The following is a 23,914-nucleotide window of genomic DNA, read 5'->3' on the forward strand; positions in this document are numbered from 1 at the left end:
CAGGAGACGGAGAGGGCAAGAATGAAGGGGCTCAAAGGGAGCACACATCAGGAAAGTTAGAACCAGGTTCAAATCCCACTGAGGCATCACAAACGGAACAGGTGGAAACATGTGAGTGATGCCTTTCAAGAATCGAGTTACAATTGGGGATTTGAACAAAGAAGGCTGATCAGGAAGCCTCAAAAAGGCTGAAAGGGCAGAAAGGTAGCCCTTGATAGTGCCCAGAGCAGAGCCCTGCTGGGCAAGAGAAAGAAGAAACAGAAGAACCTCCGAAAGAGGGGCAGAAAGAGGATCCACAGCCTTTGCTGTGCACCATGCCACAAATCTGTTCCACCGACAGGCGTATACCGACTTAGTGGAGGGACGCCTGGCTGCCAGAATAACATCAAAGACTTCAGGAGGCAAGTCAAATGGCCTCAACTGCCGCCGCTCAATCTCCAAGCATGGAGGTGGAGACTGGACAGGTTCGGGTGGAGGACCGTCCCCTGCTGCTGCGACAGAAGGTCCTCCTGAAGGGGCAGGCGGATCGGGGGACCGACTGACATGCTGAGTAGCTCGGGATACCAGTACCTTCGAGCCCAGTCCGGAGCCACAAGGATAACTTGGGCCCGGTCGCGCCTGATCTTCTTCAGCACTCTGGGCAGAAGTGGTATAGGCGGAAAGGCGTATAACAGACCGCAACTCCACTCGCGCCGAAAGGCGTCGCCGTGCGAGTGCCGTCTTGGAAACTCCAACGCGAAGAACTGATGACATTGCGCGTTCTCTTCTGTGGCGAATAGATCTAACCAAGGCTCTCCCCATTGCAGAAAGGTGCCTTGCGCCACGTCCGAGTTCAGACGCCATTCGTGATCCATCGAGCACCGACGGCTGAGTTCGTCCGCCCTGGCGTTCAGAGAACCTGCCAGGTGTTGAACCGTCAGAGTCACGCCCTGACGTTCCAGCCATTGCCAGAGGCGCAGAGCCTCCTGGCAAAGGGTCCACGACCCCACTCCGCCCTGTTTGTTGCAGTACCACATGGCGGTGGTGTTGTCGGTGAACACCTGCACTACACTCCCGTTGACAAAGGGGAGGAATGCCTTCAGTGCCAGACGAATCGCCCGCAGCTCCAACAGATTGATATGGAGCCGGGACTCCGCCGGAGACCAGATGCCTCTGATCTCTGCCTCTCCCAAGTGGCCACCCCAGCCCTGGAGGGACGCGTCCGTCACGACAACGTGCTCCGGTTGGGGAAGGGAGAGGGACTTGCCCCTGACCCAATCGCGGTCCGTAAGCCACCACTGCAGTTGTCTCGCAGTGCCCTCCGAGATCAAGACGTGGTCGGACAAGTTGCCCTGATGCTGGGCCCACTGAAACTTCAGGTCCCACTGCAGAGCCCGCATCCGCCACCTGGCGTGATGCACCAGAAGGATGCAGGAAGCCATCAGTCCCAGCAGCCGCAGCGTCAACCTGACCGAGACTCGGGATAGCGGCTGAAAGATGGGAATCAAGGCCTGAATATCCCGAACCCGCCGTTCCGGAGGATAAACCCGAAACTGCGCCGAGTCCAGAACCGCTCCGATGAAAAGGAGCTTTTGAGAGGGACACAGGTGTGATTTCGGCACGTTGATGGAGAACCCCAGGTCGTGCAAGAGGTCTGCCGTCATCTGAAGGTGGTGGACGACTGTTTGGGGCAAGCCCGCCTTCAACAACCAATCGTCTAGGTAGGGGAAGACTGAAACCCCCAACCTGCGCAGATGGGCTGCGACCACCGCCATCACCTTTGTGAACACCCGTGGGGCGCTGGTAAGGCCGAAGGGGAGCACGATAAACTGAAAGTGCTCCAGGCCTACCGTGAACCGCAGGTAACGCCGGTGGGCCGGCAGGACGGGGATGTGAAAATAGGCGTCCTGCAAGTCCAACGCTACCATCCAGTCTTGTGGGTCTAGAGCAGCCAAGACCTGAGCTAACGTCAACATCTTGAACTTCTCCTTCCGGAGGAAGCCGTTGACGTTCCTTAGATCCAAGATAGGACGTAGGCCCCCCTTGTCCTTCTTGGGCACCAGAAAGTAGTGGGAATAGCAACCACGCCCTACTTCTGGCCCAGGAACGCGCTCGATGGCCCCCTTGGCCAAGAGGGCCGTAACTTCCTCCTGCAGAAGTGTCAAGTGGTCCCCCGACACACGGTGGTTCTGCGGTGGCATGGCTGGAGGAGAGGTCTCGAAGGGGAGGGAGTAGCCCCTTCGGACGATTTGCAGCACCCACCTGTCCGAAGTGATCGTGCGCCAGTGAGCGTGGTGATGGCGAACCCTGCCACCCACTGGCGTCACATGGGGCCGAAAGCACGGACTAGGAGGATTTTGGGGTAGATGCTGCGGGGGAAGGTGTGGTCTGACCCCGCCGTTGTCCCCGACCGCCACCACGGCGGTTCCCACGGCCGCCACCGCGTTGGAAGGATTGTTGCGGCGCGTGGCTGGCAGCACGTGTGGGGGCGCCCCTTCCTTGGCCACGAAAGGGACGAAACGAACCCGTTTGCTGACGTTGGGTCGAGAGACCCAAGGACTTGGCCGTGACCCTGGAGTCCTTGAAGCGTTCCAGCGCGTGGTCCGCCTTGTCACCGAACAGGTGACAGCCATCAAACGGCATGTCCATCAATGTATTCTGGACATCAGCCGAAAAATTGGCGGATCTCAGCCAGGCGTGGCGACGAATCGCCACCGTCGTTGACATAGCTCTGCCCAGCGAGTCGGTCGTATCAAGACCACACCGTATTGAATATTTCGCTGCATCCCGGCCCTCAGCCACAGCTTGACCGAGTTTTGCCCGCACCTCCATGGGGCATTCTGGCAGCAGTTCCGCGACCGTATCCCACACAGAGTGGGTGTAGCGGCCCAAGAGGCAAGCGGTGTTGCAAGACCGCAGGCCCAAACTAATGGACGAGAAGACCTTTTTGCCAAACTGGTCATACCTCTTGGATTCCCGGTCGGGCGGGGCCGACGGGAATGCGGACTGGGAGGTCGAGGCCTGGATCACCAGACTCTCAGGAGTGGGGTGGGTAGACAGGTACTTGGGGTCGTCCGGACAAGGACGGTGGCGCCTGGCCACGTTCCGATCAACAGGCGCACCTGAAGCGGGCCTGGACCACGTGCCCAACAGAACGTCTGACAAGGCTTCATTAAACGGCAGCAGTGGCTCCAGTGGGCATGACTGCGGTTTGAAGACCTCGGTGAGGATGTTAGGCCTCACGGCCGCGACGGGGAGCTCAAGGTGTAAGGCCTTGGCAGCCCTCATCAGCACCACAGAATAGGCAGCTCCCTCCACCGATGCCACGGTCGGAGGAGAGATCAAACCAGGGTTAGGAGAGTCGTCCAAACCACTGGCATCCCCCAAGTCACCTGTCCAGTCCGGGTCATACTGGCACTCGCGTGACAGAGGGTCCTCGGACCCCTCCCAACCTTCACCGTACTCCTCATCCTCTCCGTATTCGGAGTCAATGATGAAGACCGGCTCCTCGGGGTTCATGGGCCCCATCGGCGCCGGAACCGGCGTCGAGCGACGCCCGTCCGGCGCCGCGTCCGGCGTCGGAGAAGGTAAGGGGACGGCGCCGCCCGGAGCCGGCGTCGGAACCCCACCGCCGGCCGGAGCCGGCACTGGAGAACCGGCGCCGCGCGGGGGCGGCGTCGGGGGCAACCCCGATGGCAACGGCGCCGGTGAGGCCGGAAGACCAGCCGGCGCCGATCCCGAAGGCCCTTGCGGCACCGGGGTCGGAGCCGTCGGCGGCGCCGGGGCCGGAGCACCCGACGGCGCCGAGGCAGGGACACCCGAACCGCCAGGGCCCCCAGACGGTAGCACTGGGCCCGAAGGCACCGCAGGCCCCGTCGGAGAAGCGAGCGCCCTCATGGCCATGAGGAACGCCTCGATCTCCTCAGGCGTCGCGCCATGCCCAGGGACCGGAGGGTATGAGGCAGGCCGCGCCGGCGACTCTCGCGGAGCCGCGGGGTTGGGGTCACCCGAGCCCCCGGCCGCATCGCGCGAGCGTCGGGGGGAGTCGGGGGTACGATGACGACGCCCCGACTTCTTGTGCTTCCTACCTGACGAGCCTGACGAGTGGTGTCGACTTCCGGAACGCTCGGCGCGGCTCCGCGACCGCTCCCTCGAACGCTCTCTCGACCTCCGGCCGGACCGGGACCGCTCCCGACGTGGGGCCGACACCCGGAGCTCCAGTAGCTTGCGGGACCGCTCCCGCCTAGCCTTGTTGGTGAGGGCCCGGCAGTCGACACAGGAGTCCACGTCGTGGTCGGGGCCCAGACACCGGAGACAGAGGCGGTGATGATCCGTGACCGACATCGTGCGCTCACAGTCATCGCAATTCTTAAACCCAGGCATCCTATCAGGCACAATAGAGAAAAAACAATCGAAAAACTTGGTCAAAGACCGGAGTACTGCTCTTCAGATCTGCGTCCACTGGCGCGGAAAAAAGAAGAACTGACGTCAGCGCGCGGAGGCGGCGTCTATATACTCCAGCGACGTCATCACGGCGCACGACGCCGACGACGGACGCGGAGCCGCAGGGGACGCCTGCAGACGACGCCTACCGACGCGCAGGGGTACTGCTACGCAAAAGTTTCCGGATCCAGACTGACGCCTGGGGATATTCTAAGGTAAGGAATCTAAGGTAAGGAATCTAACACTAACGTGTTTCTTTCAGATACAGGTTACAGACCTTGTGATGGTTACTGTGTGGGAATTTCTCTCCATACTGGGGGCATTTTTTGAATGGAGTCCTTTCCATGAGCTGTAGGCCGAACGCACAAGTTACTTACCTTCGGTAACGATATATCTGTAAGAAACAGTAGTTAGTATTAGATTCCTTACCTTAGAATATCCCCAGACGTCAGACTGGATCCGGAAAACTTTGCGTAGCAGTACCCCTGCGCGTCGTTGGGCGTCGTCTGCGGCTCCGCGTCCGTCGTCGGCGCCGGGATGACGTCGGAGTACTTAGACGTCGCCCTCGCGCGCTGACGTCAGTTCTTGTACACAGTTTTTCCACGCTAGAAACGCAGAGCCATGATAAAAACCAACACTGGTGCCATGAAACTAGGGCCCTGAAAGGGGATGACCTTAACCCTAGATATCGGTTCGCAGAAAGGGGAGGATGGGTGGGGCGGTAAGGAATCTAATACTAACTACTGTTTCTTATAGATGTATCATTACCGAAGGTAAGTAACTTGTGCATCTGAAAGAAACAGGTTAGTATTAGATTCCATACCTTAGAATTGATACCCCAACAATACCAACCCGGTTGGTGGGTCTGCAAACCAATGAACACACCAGAAAGTCCTGGAGAACGGAACGGCCAAAGAAGCCATCTCTCCGGACTTGGCTGTCCAGGCAGTAGTTTCTTGCGAACGTGTGCAGCGAGGCCCACGTAGCTGAATGACAGATGTTCTGCAAGGGGACTCCTGGACCCAGGGCAGTAGTAGCCGCCGTGGCCAGAGTGGAATGGGCCCTCAGCCCAACAGGAGACTCCTTTTTTAGCCAGATAATAGCACGCCTTGATGCACAAGACGACCCATCGCAACCTTGTCCGGATGGACAGAAAGGAAAGGAGGTTTAGAGGAAAGAGCTTGGAGCTTACTCACTCTCCTGACAGAGGTGATGGCAACCAGGAATGCAGTCTTAAGAGTAAGAAGACAAAGAGGACAGTTATGAAGCGGCTCGAAGGGAGCGCACATCAGGTAAGTCAGAACAAGGTTCAAGTCCCACTGAGGCATCACAAAAGGAACAGGGGGAAACATATGAGTGATTCCCTTCAAAAACCTATTTACAATTGGGGACTTGAACAAAGAGGGCTGATCAGGAAGCCTTAAGAAGGCAGAAATGGCAGAGAGGTAGCCCTTGATAGTGCCCAGAGCAGAGCCCTGCAGGGCAAGAGAAAGAAGAAAGAGGAGAACCTCAGAAAGGGGGGCAGAAAGTGGATCCACAGCCTTTGCTGTGCACCATGTCACAAATTTGTTCCACCTGCAGGCGTATACCGATTTTGTGGAGGGCCGCCTGGCCGCCAGAATGACATCACAGACTTCAGGAGGCAAGTCAAATGGCCTCAACTGTGGCCGCTCAATCTCCACGCATGGAGGTGAAGGTTAGACAGGTTCGGGTGGAGGACCGTCCCCTGCTGCTGCGACAGAAGGTCCACCTGAAGAGGCAGACGAATCGGGGGATCAACTGACATGCTGAGTAGCTCGGGATACCAGTATCTTTGTGCCCAGTCCGGAGCCACAAGGATGACTTGGGCCCGGTCACGCCTGATCTTCTTCAGCACTCTGGGCAGAAGTGGTATAGGCGGAAAAGCGTACAACAGACCGCAACTCCACTCGCGACAAAAAGAGTCTCAGGGCGAGTGCCGCCTTGGAAATTCCAATGCGCAGAACTGATGACATTGCGCGTTCTCTTCTGTGGCGAATAGATCTAACATAGGCTCTATCCACTCCTGAAAGAGACCATGCGCCATGTCTGAGTTCAGACGCCATTCGTGATCCATCATGCACCGACGGTTGGGTTCGTCCGCCCTGGCGTTCAGGGAACCTGCCATGTGTTGAACCACCAGGGTCACACCCTGAAGTTCCAGCCACTGCCAGAGGCGCAGAGCCCACCCCGCCCTGTTTGTTGGATACCACATGGCAGTGGTGTTGTCCATGAACACCTGCACTACACTCCCCCGGACAGAGGGGAGGAATTCTTTCAGTGCAAGCCGGATTGCCCGCCGCTCCAGAAGGTTGATGTGGAGCCGGGACTCCGCCGGAGAACAGAGGCCTCTGATCTCCGCCTCTCCCATGTGGCCCCCCAGCCCCGGAGGAACGAGTCAGTCACAACTACGTGCTCCAGTTGGGGTAGGGAGAGGGATCTGCCACTGACCCAATCGTGGTCCGTGAGCCACCACTGCAACTGTCTTGCTTTGCCCTCCGAGATCAAGACATGGTCTGACAAGTTGCCCTGATGGTGGGCCCACTGAAACTTCAGGTCCAACTGCAGAGCCCGCATCCGCCACCTGGTGTGATGCTCCAGAAGGATGCATGAGGCCATCAGCCCCAGAAGCCGCAGTGTCAACCTGACCAAGATTCGGGATAACGGCTGAAAGTTTGGAATCAGAGCCTGAATATCCCGAACCCGCTGTTCGGGAGGATAAACCCAAAACTGCGCAGAGTCTAGGCCCGCTCCGATGAAGAGGAGCTTCTGAGAGGGACACAGGTGCGACTTCGGCACATTGATGGAGAACCCCAGCAGGTGCAGGAGGTCGGCCGTAGTCTGGAGGTGGCTGACTACTGTCTGGGGCGAGCCCGCCTTCAACAACCAGTCGTCTAGGTAGGGGAAGACTGAAACCCCTAACCTGCGCAGATGAGCTGCGACCACCGCCATCACTTTGGTGAACACCCGTGGGGCGCTGGTAAGGCAGAAGAGGAGCACAGCAAACTGAAAGTGCTCGTGGCCCACCGTGAACCGCAGGTAACGCCGGTGGGCCAGCACGACGGGGATGTGAAAATATGCGTCCTGAAAGTCCAACGCTACCATCCAGTCTTCTGGGTCTACGGCAGCTAAGACGTGAGCCAAAGTCAGCATCTTGAACTTCTCCTTCCGGAGGAAGAAGTTGATGTTCCGTAGGTCCAAGATAGGGCGTAGGCCCCCTTTGCCCTTCTTGGGAAACAGAAAGTAGTGGGAGTAACAACCACATCCTACTTCTGGCCCAAGAACGCGCTCGATGGCCCCCTTGGCCAAGAGGGCTGACACTTCCTCTCGCAGAAGTTGCAAGTGATCCCCCGACACGCGGTGGGTACTGCGGTGGCATGGCTGGAGGGGTCGACTCGAAGTAGTCCCTTCGGACGATTTGCAGCACCCACCTGTGCGATGTAATGGAACACCAGTGAAGAAGGTGATGGCGAACCCTGCCCCCACTGGCGTCAAATGGGCCTGAAAGCTCGGACTAGGAAGGCTTTGAGGTGGATGCTGCAGGGGTGGATCTGGACTGGCCGCACCGTTGTCCCCTGTTACCGCCGCAACGGTAACAATGCCAGCCGCCGCGATGCGGCCCGTGGCTGGCAGGACGTGTGGGGGGCGTCCCTCCCGTGGCCACGAAAGGAGCGCTTGGCAGAAATTTGCTGACGCGGGCCGACAGGCCCAAGGACTTGGCCGTAGCCCTGGAGTCCTTAAAGCGTTCCAGCGCACTATCTGCCTCGCCATTGAAGAGGTGGCTGCCATCGAACGGCATGTCCATAAGTGTGTTCTGGACATCGGCCGAGAAGTTGGCGGATCTCAGCCAGGCGTGGCGGCGAACCGCCACAGACGTGGAAATCGCTCTTCCCAACGAGTCGTGGAATCCAGTCCACATCGAATAGAATACCGCGCTGAGTCTCTTCCTTCCACGAGGGCTTGAGCAAGCTTTACCCGGGCTCCCTCCGGGCACTCAGGCAGCACGTCCGTGACCGTATCCCACAGAGAGTGGGTGTAACGGCCCAAGAGGCACACGGTGTTGACTGACCGCAATCCCAAACTAAGGGAGGAGAACATCTTCTTCCCGAATTGTTCATACCTCTTGGATTCCCGATCGGGTGATGCAGTCGGGAATGCAGATTGGGAAGTAGAGGCCTGGATAACCAGGCTCTTGGGGGTGGGGTGGGTGGACAAGAAACTAGGGTCACCCAGAGCAGGGCGGTGGCGCCTAGTGACGTTCCTATCTACAGGGGGACCTGTAGCAGGCCTGGACCAGGTGCCCAACAGGACGTCCGTCAGAGCCTCATCAAACGGCAGTAGAGGCTCTGGGGAGCTTACCTGCGGTTTAAGGACCTCCGTGAGGATATTAGACCTCACCTTTGCGACGGGGAGCTCAAGAGCCAAGGCCTTGGCCGCCCTCGTCAGCACCACATTATAAGCAGCCACCTCCTCCGTAGCCACGGTAGGAGGGGAGACAAAACCTGTCTGGGGAGGTATCCAGGCCACTGGCTTCCCCTAGTTCCTGTGTCCAGTCCTGAAATGACTGGCACTCACGTGCCAGGGGATCCTCAGACCCCCCTTGTCTCCCTCGTTATCCATGTCCTGAAAATCAGGTGTAAAGGATGGACCCAGATCCTCGAAGAACTCCACTTCGGCCGGCGCCAAATGCAGCGTCAAGCGACAACGCTCCAACGCCGGATTCGGACCTATGGGAGGACCAGAGACTGCTTTGTGCCGGGACGACGCCGGGGATGACACCCTAGGGGCCGATGCCGGCAGGGTCGTAAGGTCGACCAGCGGCGATCCGGAACTGGATCCAGCGGGACCTTGCGGTGTAGGGACCAAAGTCGCAGACTGTGCCGAAGCACCCGGCCTGCTTGGGTTCCCAGTCAGGGGCGCTTGGCCCGAAGGCGCCGCAGAACCCGACTGAGGAGAGAGCGACCTCATGGCCATGAGGAAGGCATCAATCTCCGGCGTCGCGTTCTGCCCAGGGACCGGTGGGTATGGAGCAGGCCGCTACGCCTGCGGCCCCCCGGCCGCGTTGTGCGAGCGTCTGGGGGGGGAGGGGGGAGGCATGGGTGGGGGGGCGGGAGTCAGAAGAGCGATGTCACCTCTTCGACTTCTTGTGCCTCTTACCTGGGGACTTGGAGCCCGGAGAGTGGTGTCGACTCGACGAGCTGTGATGACTCCGGCCCCGCAACCGGTCCCTCAACCTCCTTCCGGACCGGGACCTCGAAAGGCGCGGGCCGACTGCCGGAGCTCGAGGCGCTTACGGGACCGCTCCCGCCTAGCCTTCGACGTCAAGGCCCGACAGTCGGGGCACTACTTGTCATATCATGGTCGGGCCCCAGGCAATGTAGGCACCGGAGATGGGGGTCGGTAACCGACATCAGTCGGTTGCAGTCGGCACAGGGCTTGAACCCTGGCATCCCTACCGGCACCGATGGAGTCGTGCGACTCGAAACAGATCCAAAAAGGATCGAAAAAGCTTAATCAAAAAGTGACTAAAGGGTACCACTTTCTCCAGACCTGCGCTTGCTGGCGCAGAAAAAAGAAGAACTGACGTCAGCGCACGAGGGTGGTATCTAAGTACTCCGACGAAGTCATCCCGGCGCCACCGCCGACGGACAGGGAGCCGCAGATGACGCCTACTGACGCGCAGGGGTGCTGCTATGCTAAATTTTCCAGATTCAGACGCCTGGGGATATTCTAAGGTAAGGAATCTAATACTAACCTGTTTCTTTCAGATAGTGTCTATAGGCCCAGCGGGCAAATGAATCGGGTAGCTGAGATGCGCGTCGAAGATTATGCAATCGAAAACAATACCATCGATTTGTAGATAGTACGCGCGTCAAAAAGGTTTGGAAAATACGGTTTAGAACCGGAGCGCAAGTTACATCCGAACCTAATGTTGGAAAAAATAATCCGAGGATGGAGTCGAAGCCCATGCGCACATCGTCCAAGGGAGGAGTCACCTATCTTGTGACTATAAAAGACTCTTCCAAGACAACAACAAAGTGCAAGCATCCTAGCCCAACACCAGATGGTGACCTATACATAGTGTACAATCTGCAGCTCATATGCTTTGAACACACATATCCTTCACTCAAAAAATAGAGATTTTAGTTGTTCTGCTCATAGTTATGCACAAGCCATACTGGAACACAAGTCTAGAAACTGCATCCCCCACTACAGACATGAGAGGTTTGTGATCAGCCAACAGATACAGATTCTATGGCAGGACCGGAGGCTCAGATTATGCTTTTCTTTCTCTGCCATTTATTAAAACACAAAACGCACAGCAGCCAAGAAAAGCTCTTATTGGAACATCATCATTGGTTTCATTAAAAGGAAGACAAAACATCAAATAAAATCAACATAGTGCAAACGTCCCAGACTTTAACTTCAAGTCCCAGCACTCCAACTTGTAAGGATCCGAGGGTAGTCCTTTCACAGTGTCCATTATCCTTATATAAACAGTCCCCTCTCTCCGTTCTTCCTCTTTCTTCGCTGCTCCCGCAGCCAGTTAAGTGTTTTCTCTTTGCTCTTGGGTTATTGCGGTGTTTACCTCACTTTTTTTTTTTTTTTCTTGATTGCTCTTTCGGGGTCTGTGTAAGCGTTGTGGCTGTTTTTCTTCACAGAGTCCCGAGAACGCTGCGGCGGCGGGTTTTCTGCACCTTTCGCGACCTTTTTTCCCCTTTGTGGTTCCGTGGCGTGTATCAGCCGCTAGAGGGCACTGCGGCGTCTCGTTGGTCTTTCGCGCGGTTTCTCTTCAGAGGACCCGCGCTGAGGAATCCAACGGACGCGGAGCCTTGCCCTCGTGCCCCCTCAGTGACGCTCGGTGAAGCCGGGTCTGTAGCCCCATTTCAGTGATTCTGTCACTCTTACGCCCTGTTGAGGGACTGTATTGCGGTTTTTCCGCGTTGCTGCCGGTGGCACCGGTTTGAGCTCTCCTTAGCCCTGGTGTGGTAGCGCGCTGTGGGGGGGCAGACCTGGTCCCTTGTGGTGGGTCGGCGCGCTGTGTAGGGTCTGAGTGCGCCCTAATTGCGGTCAGTTCCTGCCGCCCAAAAGCTGTACGGTCCTCCGGGCTGTTGGAATACCTTTGTACCCCCTGGTGTTTGGGGCTGGTTTGTGGAGACCGTTGGGAGTCTCTGAGTCTGGTGGTGGTCGCCTATCTGGATAGTTTTCCTAATGGAGGACGAATATTATGAGGAGCCCCATTCCTACCTAAATGATGAGGAGTTCTATCAGGCGGTGGATAGTTCTATCTATAGGTGTGTGACTGAGGTAGTTGGCCCTATGGAAGACCGCCTTTAGGCTCGTATTATTGAGGAGTGCGCCAAGTTAGCGTGCGCTGATCTTCCAGGTCCTTCGGGGGAGGGTCCTCCAGCACCGAAGAAGCCTTGCAAGGAAGGGCCGTCGGAGCGTGCCCATGGGGTGGACAAGGGCGCCTTTGAGCGTCTTCGGGACGCTTTCTTGGCAAAGGCCACCGCGCCCCCCGTGGAGCAGCCCGCCGCCCCGGTCCCGGTGGCGCCTTCGGAGGTTGCACCTTCTTCCCCGGATAGGGATTCCCCAGATACCGACGATGACGACGAGTCGGAGCGTTCCTGGCGTCCTTCGGGCTCGGTTGCGGAGTTGCCTCGGGATAGCTCTGGCATGCTGGACCCGGATGAAATTATTCATCCGCGGTCAGCGGCTTGGGCCCCGGGCGACAAAGTGGCCAAGTTCGTGGCAAGCAGGCTTCGCAAACCTCTGGCGAAGGAGGCCAGAGGGTGTCTGAGGGGGGAATGCCCTAGACCATCGTTGGAGGGCAAGGTAGCCATGACTCCTGACCTGGATGCCAAGATGGCGACATTTCTGGCCAAATTCATGAAGGACCCGTGCAAAGGCATAGACCGTTCTTGGCGGTCCTGCCAAGATAAGTTGTTAGACGTGGTGGGTCCGATCACGAAAATCTTAGATATGGCGGAGGAGGCGAAGGTCACGGGTGCGTCCATTGACCCTGAGGTGCTGTCTAATTGGGCACAACGGGTGATCATTTTCCTGGGCAACGCCAACTGCGCCCTTTCAACAGAGCGCCGTCGGTCCTTTCTAATTAAGTTGGACCCGAAACTTGGAGATCTGGCCTCTTCGGAGGCAGGGGCTGTGGCCCAAGGGGGTCTTTTTGGCGAGCCTTTCATTAAGGAATTGGGCAAATTCGTCTCTACCTTTACCTCGCTGGACAAAGCCCAATCCAGCATCAAGCGTGTTTTTCATCAACGTTTTTCCTCCGGGGCTGGTCGCAGCAGGGGCCGTGCGACCGGCCGTGCAGGGCAGAATGCCGGAAACAGAGGGCAAGGCTCCGGACGAGGGCAGTATAATACCTCTCCCAACTATACAAACTTCTATCCCACCAGAGGACAGCGTTTTGGAGGTCGCGGATTCAAGAAAGGAGCAGGAAACAACTCCAATTCCGGTGAGTGTACTTCCTGCAGACCATGTTTGTGTTGGCGGCCGTTTAGCGGCCTTCTGGGGGGAGTGGGCACGTCTCACCGCGGACGCGTGGGTGTTACAAACCGTCCGCGGTTTCCATATAGAATTCTACGACCAGCCCTTTCAGGTGAGTGCCCTGTCCCCGCTGGTGTTCTCAGAGGCCGATGCGTTGTTGATAGACGAGGAGGTCGCAGACTTGCTTCGCAAGGGGGCCGTTAGTCGTTCAACTCGGCATCCCTCAGGGTTCATCAGCAACCTATTTCTAGTGGACAAGCCTGGCGGCGGACGTCGCCCAGTCATCAATCTCAAGGAGTTCAATGGGTGGCTGGTGTATCGCCACTTCAAGATGGAGGGCATCCATCTGTTGCGCGACATTCTTCTGTCGCAGGACTGGTTGGTGCGGTTGGATTTGAAGGACGCTTATCTGGTGGTTCCCATTCATCCCCCGCACCGTCGTTTCCTGCAGTTTCTCTGGAAGGGTCAGGTGTTCGAGTTCGTGGCCCTTCCTTTCGGTCTGTCTTCCGCTCTGTGGTGATTCACGAAAGTCCTGCACCCGGTGGTAGCATTCTTGCGCGGTCAGGGCGTCCGGCTAATCGTCTACTTGGACGACATTTTGCTGCTGGACCAATGTCCTCGGAAGCTGCGTGAGCACCTGCAGATGGCGGTGTCGCTTTTACAAACCTTGGGGTTTGTCATAAACGAGTCCAAGTCGGTTCTAGTTCCCTCTCAACGGATAGAGTTCCTGGGTTTAATCATAGACTCTGTCGAGTCCATCCTCAGTCTTCCGGCCCGCAAGTTGCCGAAGATCCGTCATGTGTTGCAGCAGACTGTGGGGAGGTCCCACACCTCGTTGAGGCAGATTGCCAGAGTGGTGGGCCTCTTGTCCTCTTCCATCCAGGCAATTTTTCAGGGGCCACTGCATTACAGAGCCCTTCAGCGACTCAAAGCCTTTCATTTGCGCAGAGGTTTGTCTTACGATCAGATGGTTCCTCTCTCGGAGGAGGTGAAGGAGGAGATGACGTGGTGGCTTTCTCACATGGAAGCCTGGAATGGTCGGGCGATCTTTGGGTCGGTCCCGGATTTAGTGATCGAGTCCGATGCCAGCAGGGCCGGTTGGGGCGCTCGCTGCGGAGAATTTTCCACAGGCGGCGCCAGGTCGCCGGAGGAGCAGAAGTTGCATATCAACTGTCTGGAACTCTTGGCGGGGTCCTTTGCGGTTTGTTGCTGGACCAAGGACACGGCGCAGTCGTGTGTCCTTTTGAAGATGGACAACGTCTCAGCCGTTCGGTATGTGAACCATCTGGGAGGTTCTCGGTCCCGTGAGCTAGCGAACCTAGCGAATGAATTTTGGGCCTATTGCCTGGACAATCACGTGTCGGTGCAGGCGGAGTACCTGCCGGGCCAGTCCAATCAGGTAGCGGACTGGCATTCCAGGTATCTACGAGATTTCAGTCAGTGGAAACTGGACGTATCGGTTTTTCAATGGATGAACGACCTCTGGGGTCCTTTTTCGATCGACCTCTTTGCCTCGTGGTTGGATCATCAACTTCCGAGGTTCTTCAGTTGGAGGCCGGATCCGGTGGCGGTAGCCACGGACGCGTTTCTTCAGGACTGGAGTCGGGAGTCGCCTTATGCGTTCCCTCCCTTCTCCATGATAACGAGAACGGCGGCTCAGCTGCGCCGGCAAAAAGGGGAGCTGGTCCTAGTGACTCCATTCTGGAGGTCGCAAGTATGGTTTCCGGTTCTACTGGAACTTTCCTGGGATTTTCCAATTCTACTCCCCCAGTTTCCTCACCTGCTTCTCAGTCCAGATCAGGAGCCTCATAACCTCCTCGTGCAGGGTTCTCTCCACCTCATGGTATGGAGGCTTTCAGGGGACGCTGGTCGCTCCCAGGCCTTTCGCGACCGGCTGAAGGACTCTTGTCCAAAGCCTGGGCTCCCAGTACGTCGAAACGTTACAAGTCCGCTTGGGCTAAATGGGTACGTTGGTGTCTTCGACATGACCTGGATCCCTTGGTCGCAGGAGTGGTTCCCATCCTGAACTTCCTAACGGAGTTGGCTACGGCGGGTTTGGCGTATCGCACAATCAATGCCATGCGTTCAGCGATTTCTGCTGCGCACCTGCCGGTGAACGGTTCCCCAGTGGGAGAACATCCTTTTGTGTGCAGGCTCTTGCGAGGTGTCCGGTTGGCCTTGCCGCCGGAATCTCGTTACTCCGTCCTCTGGGACGTGAATGTGGTTTTGAATTTATTTCTCTCCTGGCAGGCCAATAGTTATTTGTCTTTGAAGGAGCTTTCGGCCAAATTGGACATGCTATTATGCTTGGTGTCATGTCACAGAGTGTCGGATGTTCGAGCTCTGGATGTGTCCGCACGGGTGTTTTCGCCTGAGGGCGTCACCTTTACGGTTGGCCGCCATACAAAGTCTGGCTCCAGAACCATTACGTATCCCGCTTTTGTGGATGTCCCAAAATTATGTGTTGTGAACTGTTTGAAAGCGTATGAGGACATGACTTGGGATCTTCGCCCTCCGGGTGAACGTCAATTGTTGATTGCCTTGCGAAAGCCACACCATGCAGTCTCTTCCCCCACAATTGCCAGGTGGGTGCGCTGGGTCATGCAGGAAGCAGGCATCGATACTAAACGTTTTGGGGCACATTCTGCCAGAGGGACCATGGCTTCTAAGGCGTTTGCAGTAGGTGCACGTTTGGAGGACTTGATGCGTGCAGCGGACTGGTCTTCAGAGTCCACTTTTAAGAAGTTTTACTTCAAACCAGTGGTGGACATTGCCCGGTTGGTGGTGAGTAAGCTTTAAACTAGCATAATCTGAGCCTCCGGTCCTGCCATAGAATCGAAATTTGCCTAGCTAGTGTGACGGTAAGTTTCAATTCTATTAAGGACACGGAGGCGAGGATTATCCCACCCAGATCGTCCGCGTGTGACGTCCCGCCCTTATGCCAGTAAGTACGTAGGTTTCCAGTTGATGCTTTTTTTTTAATGCCTGTTGATGTCCGTGTTGTATTGCTGACATGCATCTGGTTGTACAAGTCTCACGCAGTTGTGTTTTGTCACTAGGTAATGATGGTGCCAAGCAGGACCAGTAAAGATGTTGCGTAATTCGCGAAGAAAGAGGAAGAACGGAGAGAGGGGACTGTTTATATAAGGATAATGGACACTGTGAAAGGACTACCCTCGGATCCTTACAAGTTGGAGTGCTGGAACTTGAAGTTAAAGTCTGGGACATTTGCACTATGTTGATTTTATTTGATGTTTTGTCTTCCTTTTATTGAAACCAATGATGATGTTCCAATAAGAGCTTTTCTTGGCTGCTGTACGTTTTGTGTTTTAATAAATGGCGGAGAAAGAAAAGCATAATCCTCGCCTCCGTGTCCTTAATAGAATTGAAACTTACCGTCACACTAGCTAGGCAAATTTCGATTCACAGAAGCACTGGTATGGAATTCTAGAATTCCTTCGGTGCCTGATCGCTAGGAAACAACAGAATGTATTAAAATGTTATATAACTAAACTATCTAATAAGAATCTTGTCAAACAATCCTACCATCAAACTGAGAACCAAAGATCTATGGTCCTACAGCTGTTCTAAGAGGCAAGGTTGGAATGAAAAAAACCTAAACAAAAATCCTAGTCAAGCAAGCAAACAAAGGACAGAAAAACTAGGAGTCGAGTTAACCAAGACAGCAACTGAACTGAGAAGACCTAGTCAAAAAGAGTTTGACTGAACTAATGGCCAAGACAAAAAAAACTCAAAATGAACTAAAACAGCATGAAATTAGGCTTTCAATGGCCCTCTGGATTAAGATTATATCAAACCAGGAAATTATATTGGATTTGAAAGGACAAAGTAAGACCAGAGAGCAAGACTTCAACACAACAACGTTCACAATGTTTTCCTTCCTCCACTTCGACTGACAATTGTATAACCCATCCCCTTTGTTACCAACCACCCTAGCACATGATGTTAGCACATCAGCTACATATATCAGAAGCCAACCGTATGGCAATAAATATTCCTTAACTTCAGTGAACACTGCAGGATTCGGTATATGTAACCAAAAGTATTCCCATATGTATGCTTGAAGTCAAAACAAATCGCTCCTAAGAGTCTACCACAGAGAAAAAAAAACACATAAGTAAATACAAAAGAAACAAGTGGCTTCTGATTTCATCCACACTGAAACAAAGCAACAGTTTAACCTTAATGAAACAACAACAAAAATAATTACCATTGTGGGGATATAACAATAGTAACTGATTGATAAATTATTTGTAGATTCCGAAGTTGCATTGCTTAGGTTGATATTTTGTTGCTCGGATGAACCGAGCTAATTAACCTATGTTTCAGAGACACAAGAGCGAGCATGCTCTACAAAGTGCACAGCTATTAGAAGCCGACCATGACGGTATGCGAAGTGTGATATAGTCCCTATAAACGATCCGACAAGAGACAAACTTCAGCAGAGGGAGTACCTGCTGTAACGTGAGCATATGGAAGTGCTCCGAGAGAATGTACCAGTTGAGGGGCCTGAGGTCCAGGATGGGCCTGAGGGATCCGTCCTTTTTGGGGATTCGAAAATACAGAGAGTAAACCCCTGTTCCCCTTTCTTGCAGTGGGACGAGCTCTATTGCCCCTTTTTGCAGCATGACCTGAACTTCCTGCTGCAACAAGTGCAAGTGCTCGCCGGACATAGGACGGCTTCTTGGAGGTATGTTTGGTGGAGTGGAAGTAAGTTCCAGACAGTAACCGTACTGGATAAGAGACTTGACCCACCTGTCCGTGGTGATGGATTTCCACGCGGGCAGGAACTGCTGGAGTCTCCCCCCGACCGGTGTTGTGTGGTCGGGGGGCAGTGACAAGACGTCACTGCTTGTTGGCGGTGGTGGACCTGGAGCTGTTGTTTCCACGTCCCCTGCCTTTGATGTTGTTGCCTCTGTAGCCACCTCTACCCTTGTTGGTGTATGAGGTTTGGGTATTACTTTTATAATACTGTGTGGACTGCGATGCCTGACCCCTTGAGGTGCCTCTGGTATTGGAGCGGCAAAAGGAACCACCCGAAACTGCTGAGACTGGAGGGCCCCCATAGACTTAGCAGTGTCTGTGTCTTTCTTCATTTTTTCCAGTGTCGCATCCACCTCAGGGCCGAACAGGTGGTCAGGATTAACTGTTTGGTTCAGGATGGTTGTCTGTATATCCGGTTTGAAGCCTGATATCCTAAGCCATGCATGTCTTCTCAGCAACACACTAGTGTTGATTGCCCTGGAGGCTGTATCAGCCACGTCCAGCGCACATTTGTTGGAAGCGTTTGTGATGAGCTTTCCCTCCTGAATTAACATTTCCCCTGCCTCCTTGTACTGGTCAGGCAAGTGTTGCAGCAGTGTTTCTAGGGTGTCATAATGAGCCCTATCGTAGCGTGCAAGTAGGGCCTGCGTGTTTGGGATTCGCCAAATATTAGCTGCCTGCGCAGCAATCCGTTTCCCTGAGGCCTCAAATATTTTCGACTCTTTGTCTGGGGGAGGAGCGTCACCAGTGGTCTGCGAGTTCGCCCTCTTGCGTGCGTTGGATACAACCAAAGAGTCCAGTGGCAAGTGTCCCTTGATGTATGTTGGATCCGAGGGCGCTGCCTTATATTTTTTGTCAATGCGAGGATTGATGACACTCGCCCGAGTGGGCTCTTTGAAGACCTCAGTCGCGTGCTTTAGCACTCCCTTGAGCATTGGCAATGTCTTGACTGACTTTTCAGCCACTGAGAAAGTGTCAAACAAAAAGTCCACATCCACAGGATCCAAATGCAGCTCGACATCATGGTTAGCTGCAGCTCTCTCAATCAAAGCGTTAAAGGCTGCCGAGTCCTCCGTCGGTGAGGTCTTTGCCGCAAAGAGCTGCGGTTCCTGACCCGATTGCGGGTCCTCTGGGTCGCCCCCGGCAGACCAAGGTTCATGTTCCTCCTCCGGATCCGAGTACGCTGGATAGTTGTACTCGACCTCCTCATCATCACCATCCCCTGCGTTTGAACGCGTTGGCGAATGTTCTAAGGCTTGTGGAGATGCAGGCTCTATCGGGGCCGAAGTACCCGCAGAATCCTTCTTGTTTTTGAGAGGAATACGAAAATGTTCCAACACCGGCTCCGTGGTGATTTTCCTCTTGAGGAGAGACAGTTTTCCAGTATTGGCGTCGATGATGACCTCGCGACGCTCTTCCTCTGCAAGTGGCTGGAGCCGAGGCTTCGACACCACCGATGCCGCTTTGGGCGTCGACACCTCCTTCGAGGGCACGCCTGCCCCATGCTTCGGAGCGAAAGCCTTTGGCGTCGACTTCGGCGGCAGGGTAAAGCGGATAGGCGTCTGCGCGTTTGTGGGCTTCGGTGTGTGCTTCGGCACCACATCCCCTGGTTCGGGAACCACAGCGTCCTTCCGAATCCGTTGCAGGGACTCCGCGACCTTTTTCGTCAAGGCTGGAGAGGGCTTGACCGGCTCGAGCGATCTCCCCGAGTTGGGAGTCGGGTCGGCGAGAGGCACCGTCTTCGGAGCCGACACTTCACGTTCCTTGTCCCCGACGGGCGGAGCCGTGGAATCGCCTTGACGCTTCTTCGAAGCTTTCTTCGGGTCATCGACCTCGACCATCTTCGGCGCCGACGCGGCCGCGTCGGTCGACTTCGCCTTCGGCGTCGACCCCGAGGCCCTCGGGTCAGCCATCTTGGCACGGCTCTTCAAGTCGGCCATTTTGAATTTCTTGGAAGTCGATGCCTCCAGAGCCTTCTGCACCAGTGCAGCTTTCACTTTCGGTTTCGAAACCGGAGGAGTGGATCCCAATGGCTTCACTTTCGTTTTTGTTAACGGGAGTGGCGCATCAGAAATGTCCGTGACCAGGCCCGGAGGCGGGGCTGCTGGACTAGTAACGAGGTCTTGGGTAAGGCCCGAAGGCGATCCCTCGACCTGGGCCGCATGAAGGGGGTTGACCCCTGAGTCAGTCTGGGGATGCTCTTCCTCCGAGCTATCCCCCACGGTGGCAATGGCCCCATCGTCGTCCCCTACCTCGTCGCCGGCTTCGTCAAAGTCCTCGTCTCCCGCGTCGTAGGCATCCCCTTCAGACGCGGGGCTAGAGTCCGAAACCTGTAGGACATCGTCGTCTTCAACAAATTCTTCGAAGATGTCGTCCGGCGGGGGCGCCGGGGGTGCCGATAACGGGGCCTGGAGTCTAGCGGCCCGACGAATCTTGAGAGTCTTCTTACACCGGAACTTCGAGCAGGTCATACACCTGGCCTCATCATGGTCCGGTGACAAACATTTGTTGCACACAGGGTGCACATCAAGGTGTGAATACTTGGAGGTGCACACCGGGCACCTTTTGAACGGAGTTCGTTCCATGTCTGGAGCGTCGAGTAGGCCCGTCCGCGCCGAGAGCACGCGGATGGGTAGCAAGAGTTCGGAGCTGAGAACAGACAAAACCCGAACGAAACGATACCGACGCCCAGCCTAAAGACCTTTTGGTCTCGAGTTAGAAAAGTTTTACAACTATCGATTCCGACAGAGGGAACCGAAACACATCCGAACCCAATGGCGGAAAAAACCAATCTGGGGATGGAGGCGATGCCCATGCACACTGTAGTCCAGGGGAGGAGCCACCTATCTCGTGATACTTCGAAGACTCTTCCAGGACAACAATGTGCAATCATCCGGACCCAACACTAGGCGGCAATCTATGCACAGATATGAATTCAGCAGCCCACATGCCTCGAACACAGGATTTACCTTCTTCAGAGTGATGATGGTAAACTGTAGCAGCATAGAACAAGCATTGCTGGAATCTTTGCCCATATTACTCAATATTTGACTCCATTCTACTTCATCTACTTCCCTACCAATGTTAAACATCTCCCAATGTACTCAACAATTGCAGACCTTTATGTGTAGAATGTTCTCTCTGTCACGTTCCCCGTAACAGACTTAGTGCCCTAGTTAGTGACCATATATTAAAAACTGTCCTCCGGGGACCAGTAGTTCGAAGTATATTCTTGGCACAGTTCAATACCACTGGTGTCATGTAAGTCTTCCACTGTCCCAATACCTTTCTCCATCCACAAGTCAGATGCCTTAACTGTCCTCCTCGTGGAGAGTACCAAGCAATATCTAAGCACTCTCACCAAATGTGGCAAGCAGCTGGTCAATCATCTAAAATTAATTAAAAGATTAATCAATTTCACTACCAAAGATATCTCTGCTCGCACTGTGTCAAGCAATCGAAGTGCGACTAAAGCTGTGTAGCTAGATAATAAACTTTGAAGTGCAAGATCCCCAGACCACCATCAGCAGATGGCAGTCTCAGTGTACCTAATGCCTGCTGGAATTCCATGTTAAGGCCAGAAGAAGAATATATACATCTTGAAACAGTCCATTTGGGAACAGTAGGGGCAAATTAACAAAGTCATATATTAGGCGTGGGAGCACCACCATCTTTGCCAGAGTTGTTAGTCTTCTCTTTAGCAACAGTGGCCAAGTTCTCTAGAAAGCAACACTGCCTCTCTGGCCCCTGCCTTGTCATTTTAATAAGCTTTCCGGATTCTTAGAACATCAAGGTTTCCCATCTTGAATGCCAGACTAATATGGTGCCACCACGACAATCTTTTCATATATGAGTGGAATACCTGGATTCAGACAGAAGGATCCCCCTGGTCCTGGAAGCGGAATCATCGCTAGGCTCCTGGCTCATGCTGCGGATGCTGTCAGATGGGCCTGTAGCTAGGTCACAGGTGATCATGTCATTGCTCTCACGGAAGCACCGGATGTGCCCACAGAGAGTTTGCAGGAAGCTGGTGATGTTGATCTCCTGCAGCTGCTCCTCACAATAGTCCATCGCTGTGAGCAGGTCCTGATATGAAACGCTGCAGCTCTGCTGTAGACTCTTATATAATCCTAGGAAGGGTGGCAGTGGAAGGGACAGCACAGGAGCGGCGATGGAAAGAGCAGGTGGAGTCACAGCAAGAGGTAGACATTGCAGGAACAGAGTGGTGTGCCAATATTAAAAATAGACAGACATCAAGGCATACAGAGATCACAAGTGGGAGGGAATATGTATGCAAAGATCACAAGAGGGAAGATGCATGTGTAAAGATCACAAGTGGAGTAGAAAAGAAGTGTGTACAGAAAACACAAGGGTCAGAAAAGAGACCATGGAAAAGAGGGAAGGGGCAGTGTGTACCGAACATAAGCAAAGAAAAAATAATGCATGCCGAAAACGACAAAGGAAACAACAATAATGTGAATATATAAATAACAATGGGAGGGGGAAATGATGTGTGTGCAAGGATCACAGTGGTAGGAAAATTTAAGCATGCGCAGAAATCCCAAGGGCGAAAGAGGTGTGTACACAGACCAAAACGGAAGACAGGGTAAATGCAGAGAACAGAAGGGGAGAAATGGAGAGACAGGGAGAGGCAAAAGGGGAAGAGAAAGGCAAGGGATTTCAGGGGTTAAAAAGAAAAAGGAGGCAGACAAGAAAGGAACCAGGGCAACGTGAAGAGTGATCCAAGGATTAAATTCCATCAAATTAGAGCAATGGAAAAAGAAACAAAGAACATTCACCCATAAAGGAGTGACATAGAAAGATAAGAGAGGGAAGACAGGGAAAGCATTGAACAAGAAAGAAAAAAACGATTACATTAGGAAAAGCACTGCAGTACAACACACTCAGAATCATAAATTCTGTTTCAAACATTTAAGTAATATCTCATCTCCAATGGCAAATAATTCTCTCTAAAGCAACTTAAAGATTCCCCATTTCTAGAAGCAATGTGATCTCTCTACATTTAAAGGTGTTGTAGTGAAGCAGGAAAGCACTTCAGTGTTGCACATTTCCATCTGAAGTTCTCACAATCACCAAACACCATTAACTGATAAACCTCGATCGAGCCTCAGCTAGGGGCATAATCAATGGCCTTCCCAGTGTTGGACATTGCTTCAGAACCCTTTGTCATATTGAAATATCAGCCTTCCACCTGCACAGGAGCCGGAGGATCTGAATATGAGATAGGTTTGTGGTAGTCATGATGCTTCAATTATTTCATGTGTGGATCTCAAATTACATTTCCCAGAAGTCCAAAACAAGTGCTTTGCTCCACCTTTGCTGCTTACCAATGATGAGTGGTGGAAGCAGCAGGTATTGCTCTAGATCACTATTTATTTAGTTGACAAGTTTTATATAGCGCTGGCTAGACCCCAAGGTATAAGAGCCTTTACATGAGGTTCCACAAAATTACAAAATTACTTCAGTTAACAGGTTACATCAGTTACTTGTAAAACATTTAAAGAGCATAGAAGATGAGATAAATGGAGCGTAGAAGATTAGTGAGCTTTTACAGAAATCTTGGTTTTCCTTTGGGAGAGGGAAACTACAGATTTTCCCTTGGGTCCAAGTGTCATCAACGATGGCATAAATCTGCCATTTTTGACTCAGCAGTCAAAGCTAGATAACTGGGCGGACAGTCACGGTTTTTGCACAGGGTCAAATCTGAAAGGAGTGGGTGGAAAAAGTCCTCTAACAAAATGTTAAAGTAGCTAAAGTGCATTTCATATGACTCTTGCTGATCCAATACCTCTTTCGCAGCAGCTGCAGATGGCCAGTCTGCTTTTTCCATCAGGAAGATTGAGCATGCCTGCTCACATTAAGATGACTGCATCCCAAGCATTCGAAGTGGCAAGGACAGACTGATCTATTCAGAAAGCAGTGGATAAACCTCAATGAAAGAATGGGGATCAAACATTTGTTTTAAGGGTGTTAATCCATGAAAGGTCCAGAATTATAGGCACTATGTTTTAGATTTGGTTTATCCTCTTCGTGTAACACAATAAGCAATGTCTTGAGCTCATCCAGGTGTGCTAGTATACTCCTCTTCCTAGCAAGCTTATACAGGTGTGCTAGTACACTCCTCTTCCTAGCAAGCTTATACAGGTGTGCTAGTATACTC

General features: G+C 53.8%; 1 protein-coding gene across 7 annotated transcripts in view; it reads right to left on the reverse strand.

Annotated features, from left to right (window-relative positions):
* SZT2 (SZT2 subunit of KICSTOR complex) overlaps window positions 1–23,914 on the reverse strand; it is a 1,033,029-nt gene that overhangs the window by 646,483 nt on the left and 362,632 nt on the right. For all 7 annotated transcript variants that reach the window (XM_086953216.1, XM_086953214.1, XM_086953218.1 and 4 more), the window contains one exon: window positions 21,596–21,863. In XM_086953216.1, coding sequence (XP_086809342.1) covers window positions 21,596–21,863 — 268 coding nt within the window. The remainder of the gene's footprint in view (window positions 1–21,595; window positions 21,864–23,914) is intronic.

The sequence above is a fragment of the Lissotriton vulgaris genome, chromosome 1_2 (genome assembly GCF_964263255.1).
Source record: "Lissotriton vulgaris chromosome 1_2, aLisVul1.2, whole genome shotgun sequence".
NCBI classification, from domain to species: domain Eukaryota; kingdom Metazoa; phylum Chordata; class Amphibia; order Caudata; family Salamandridae; genus Lissotriton; species Lissotriton vulgaris.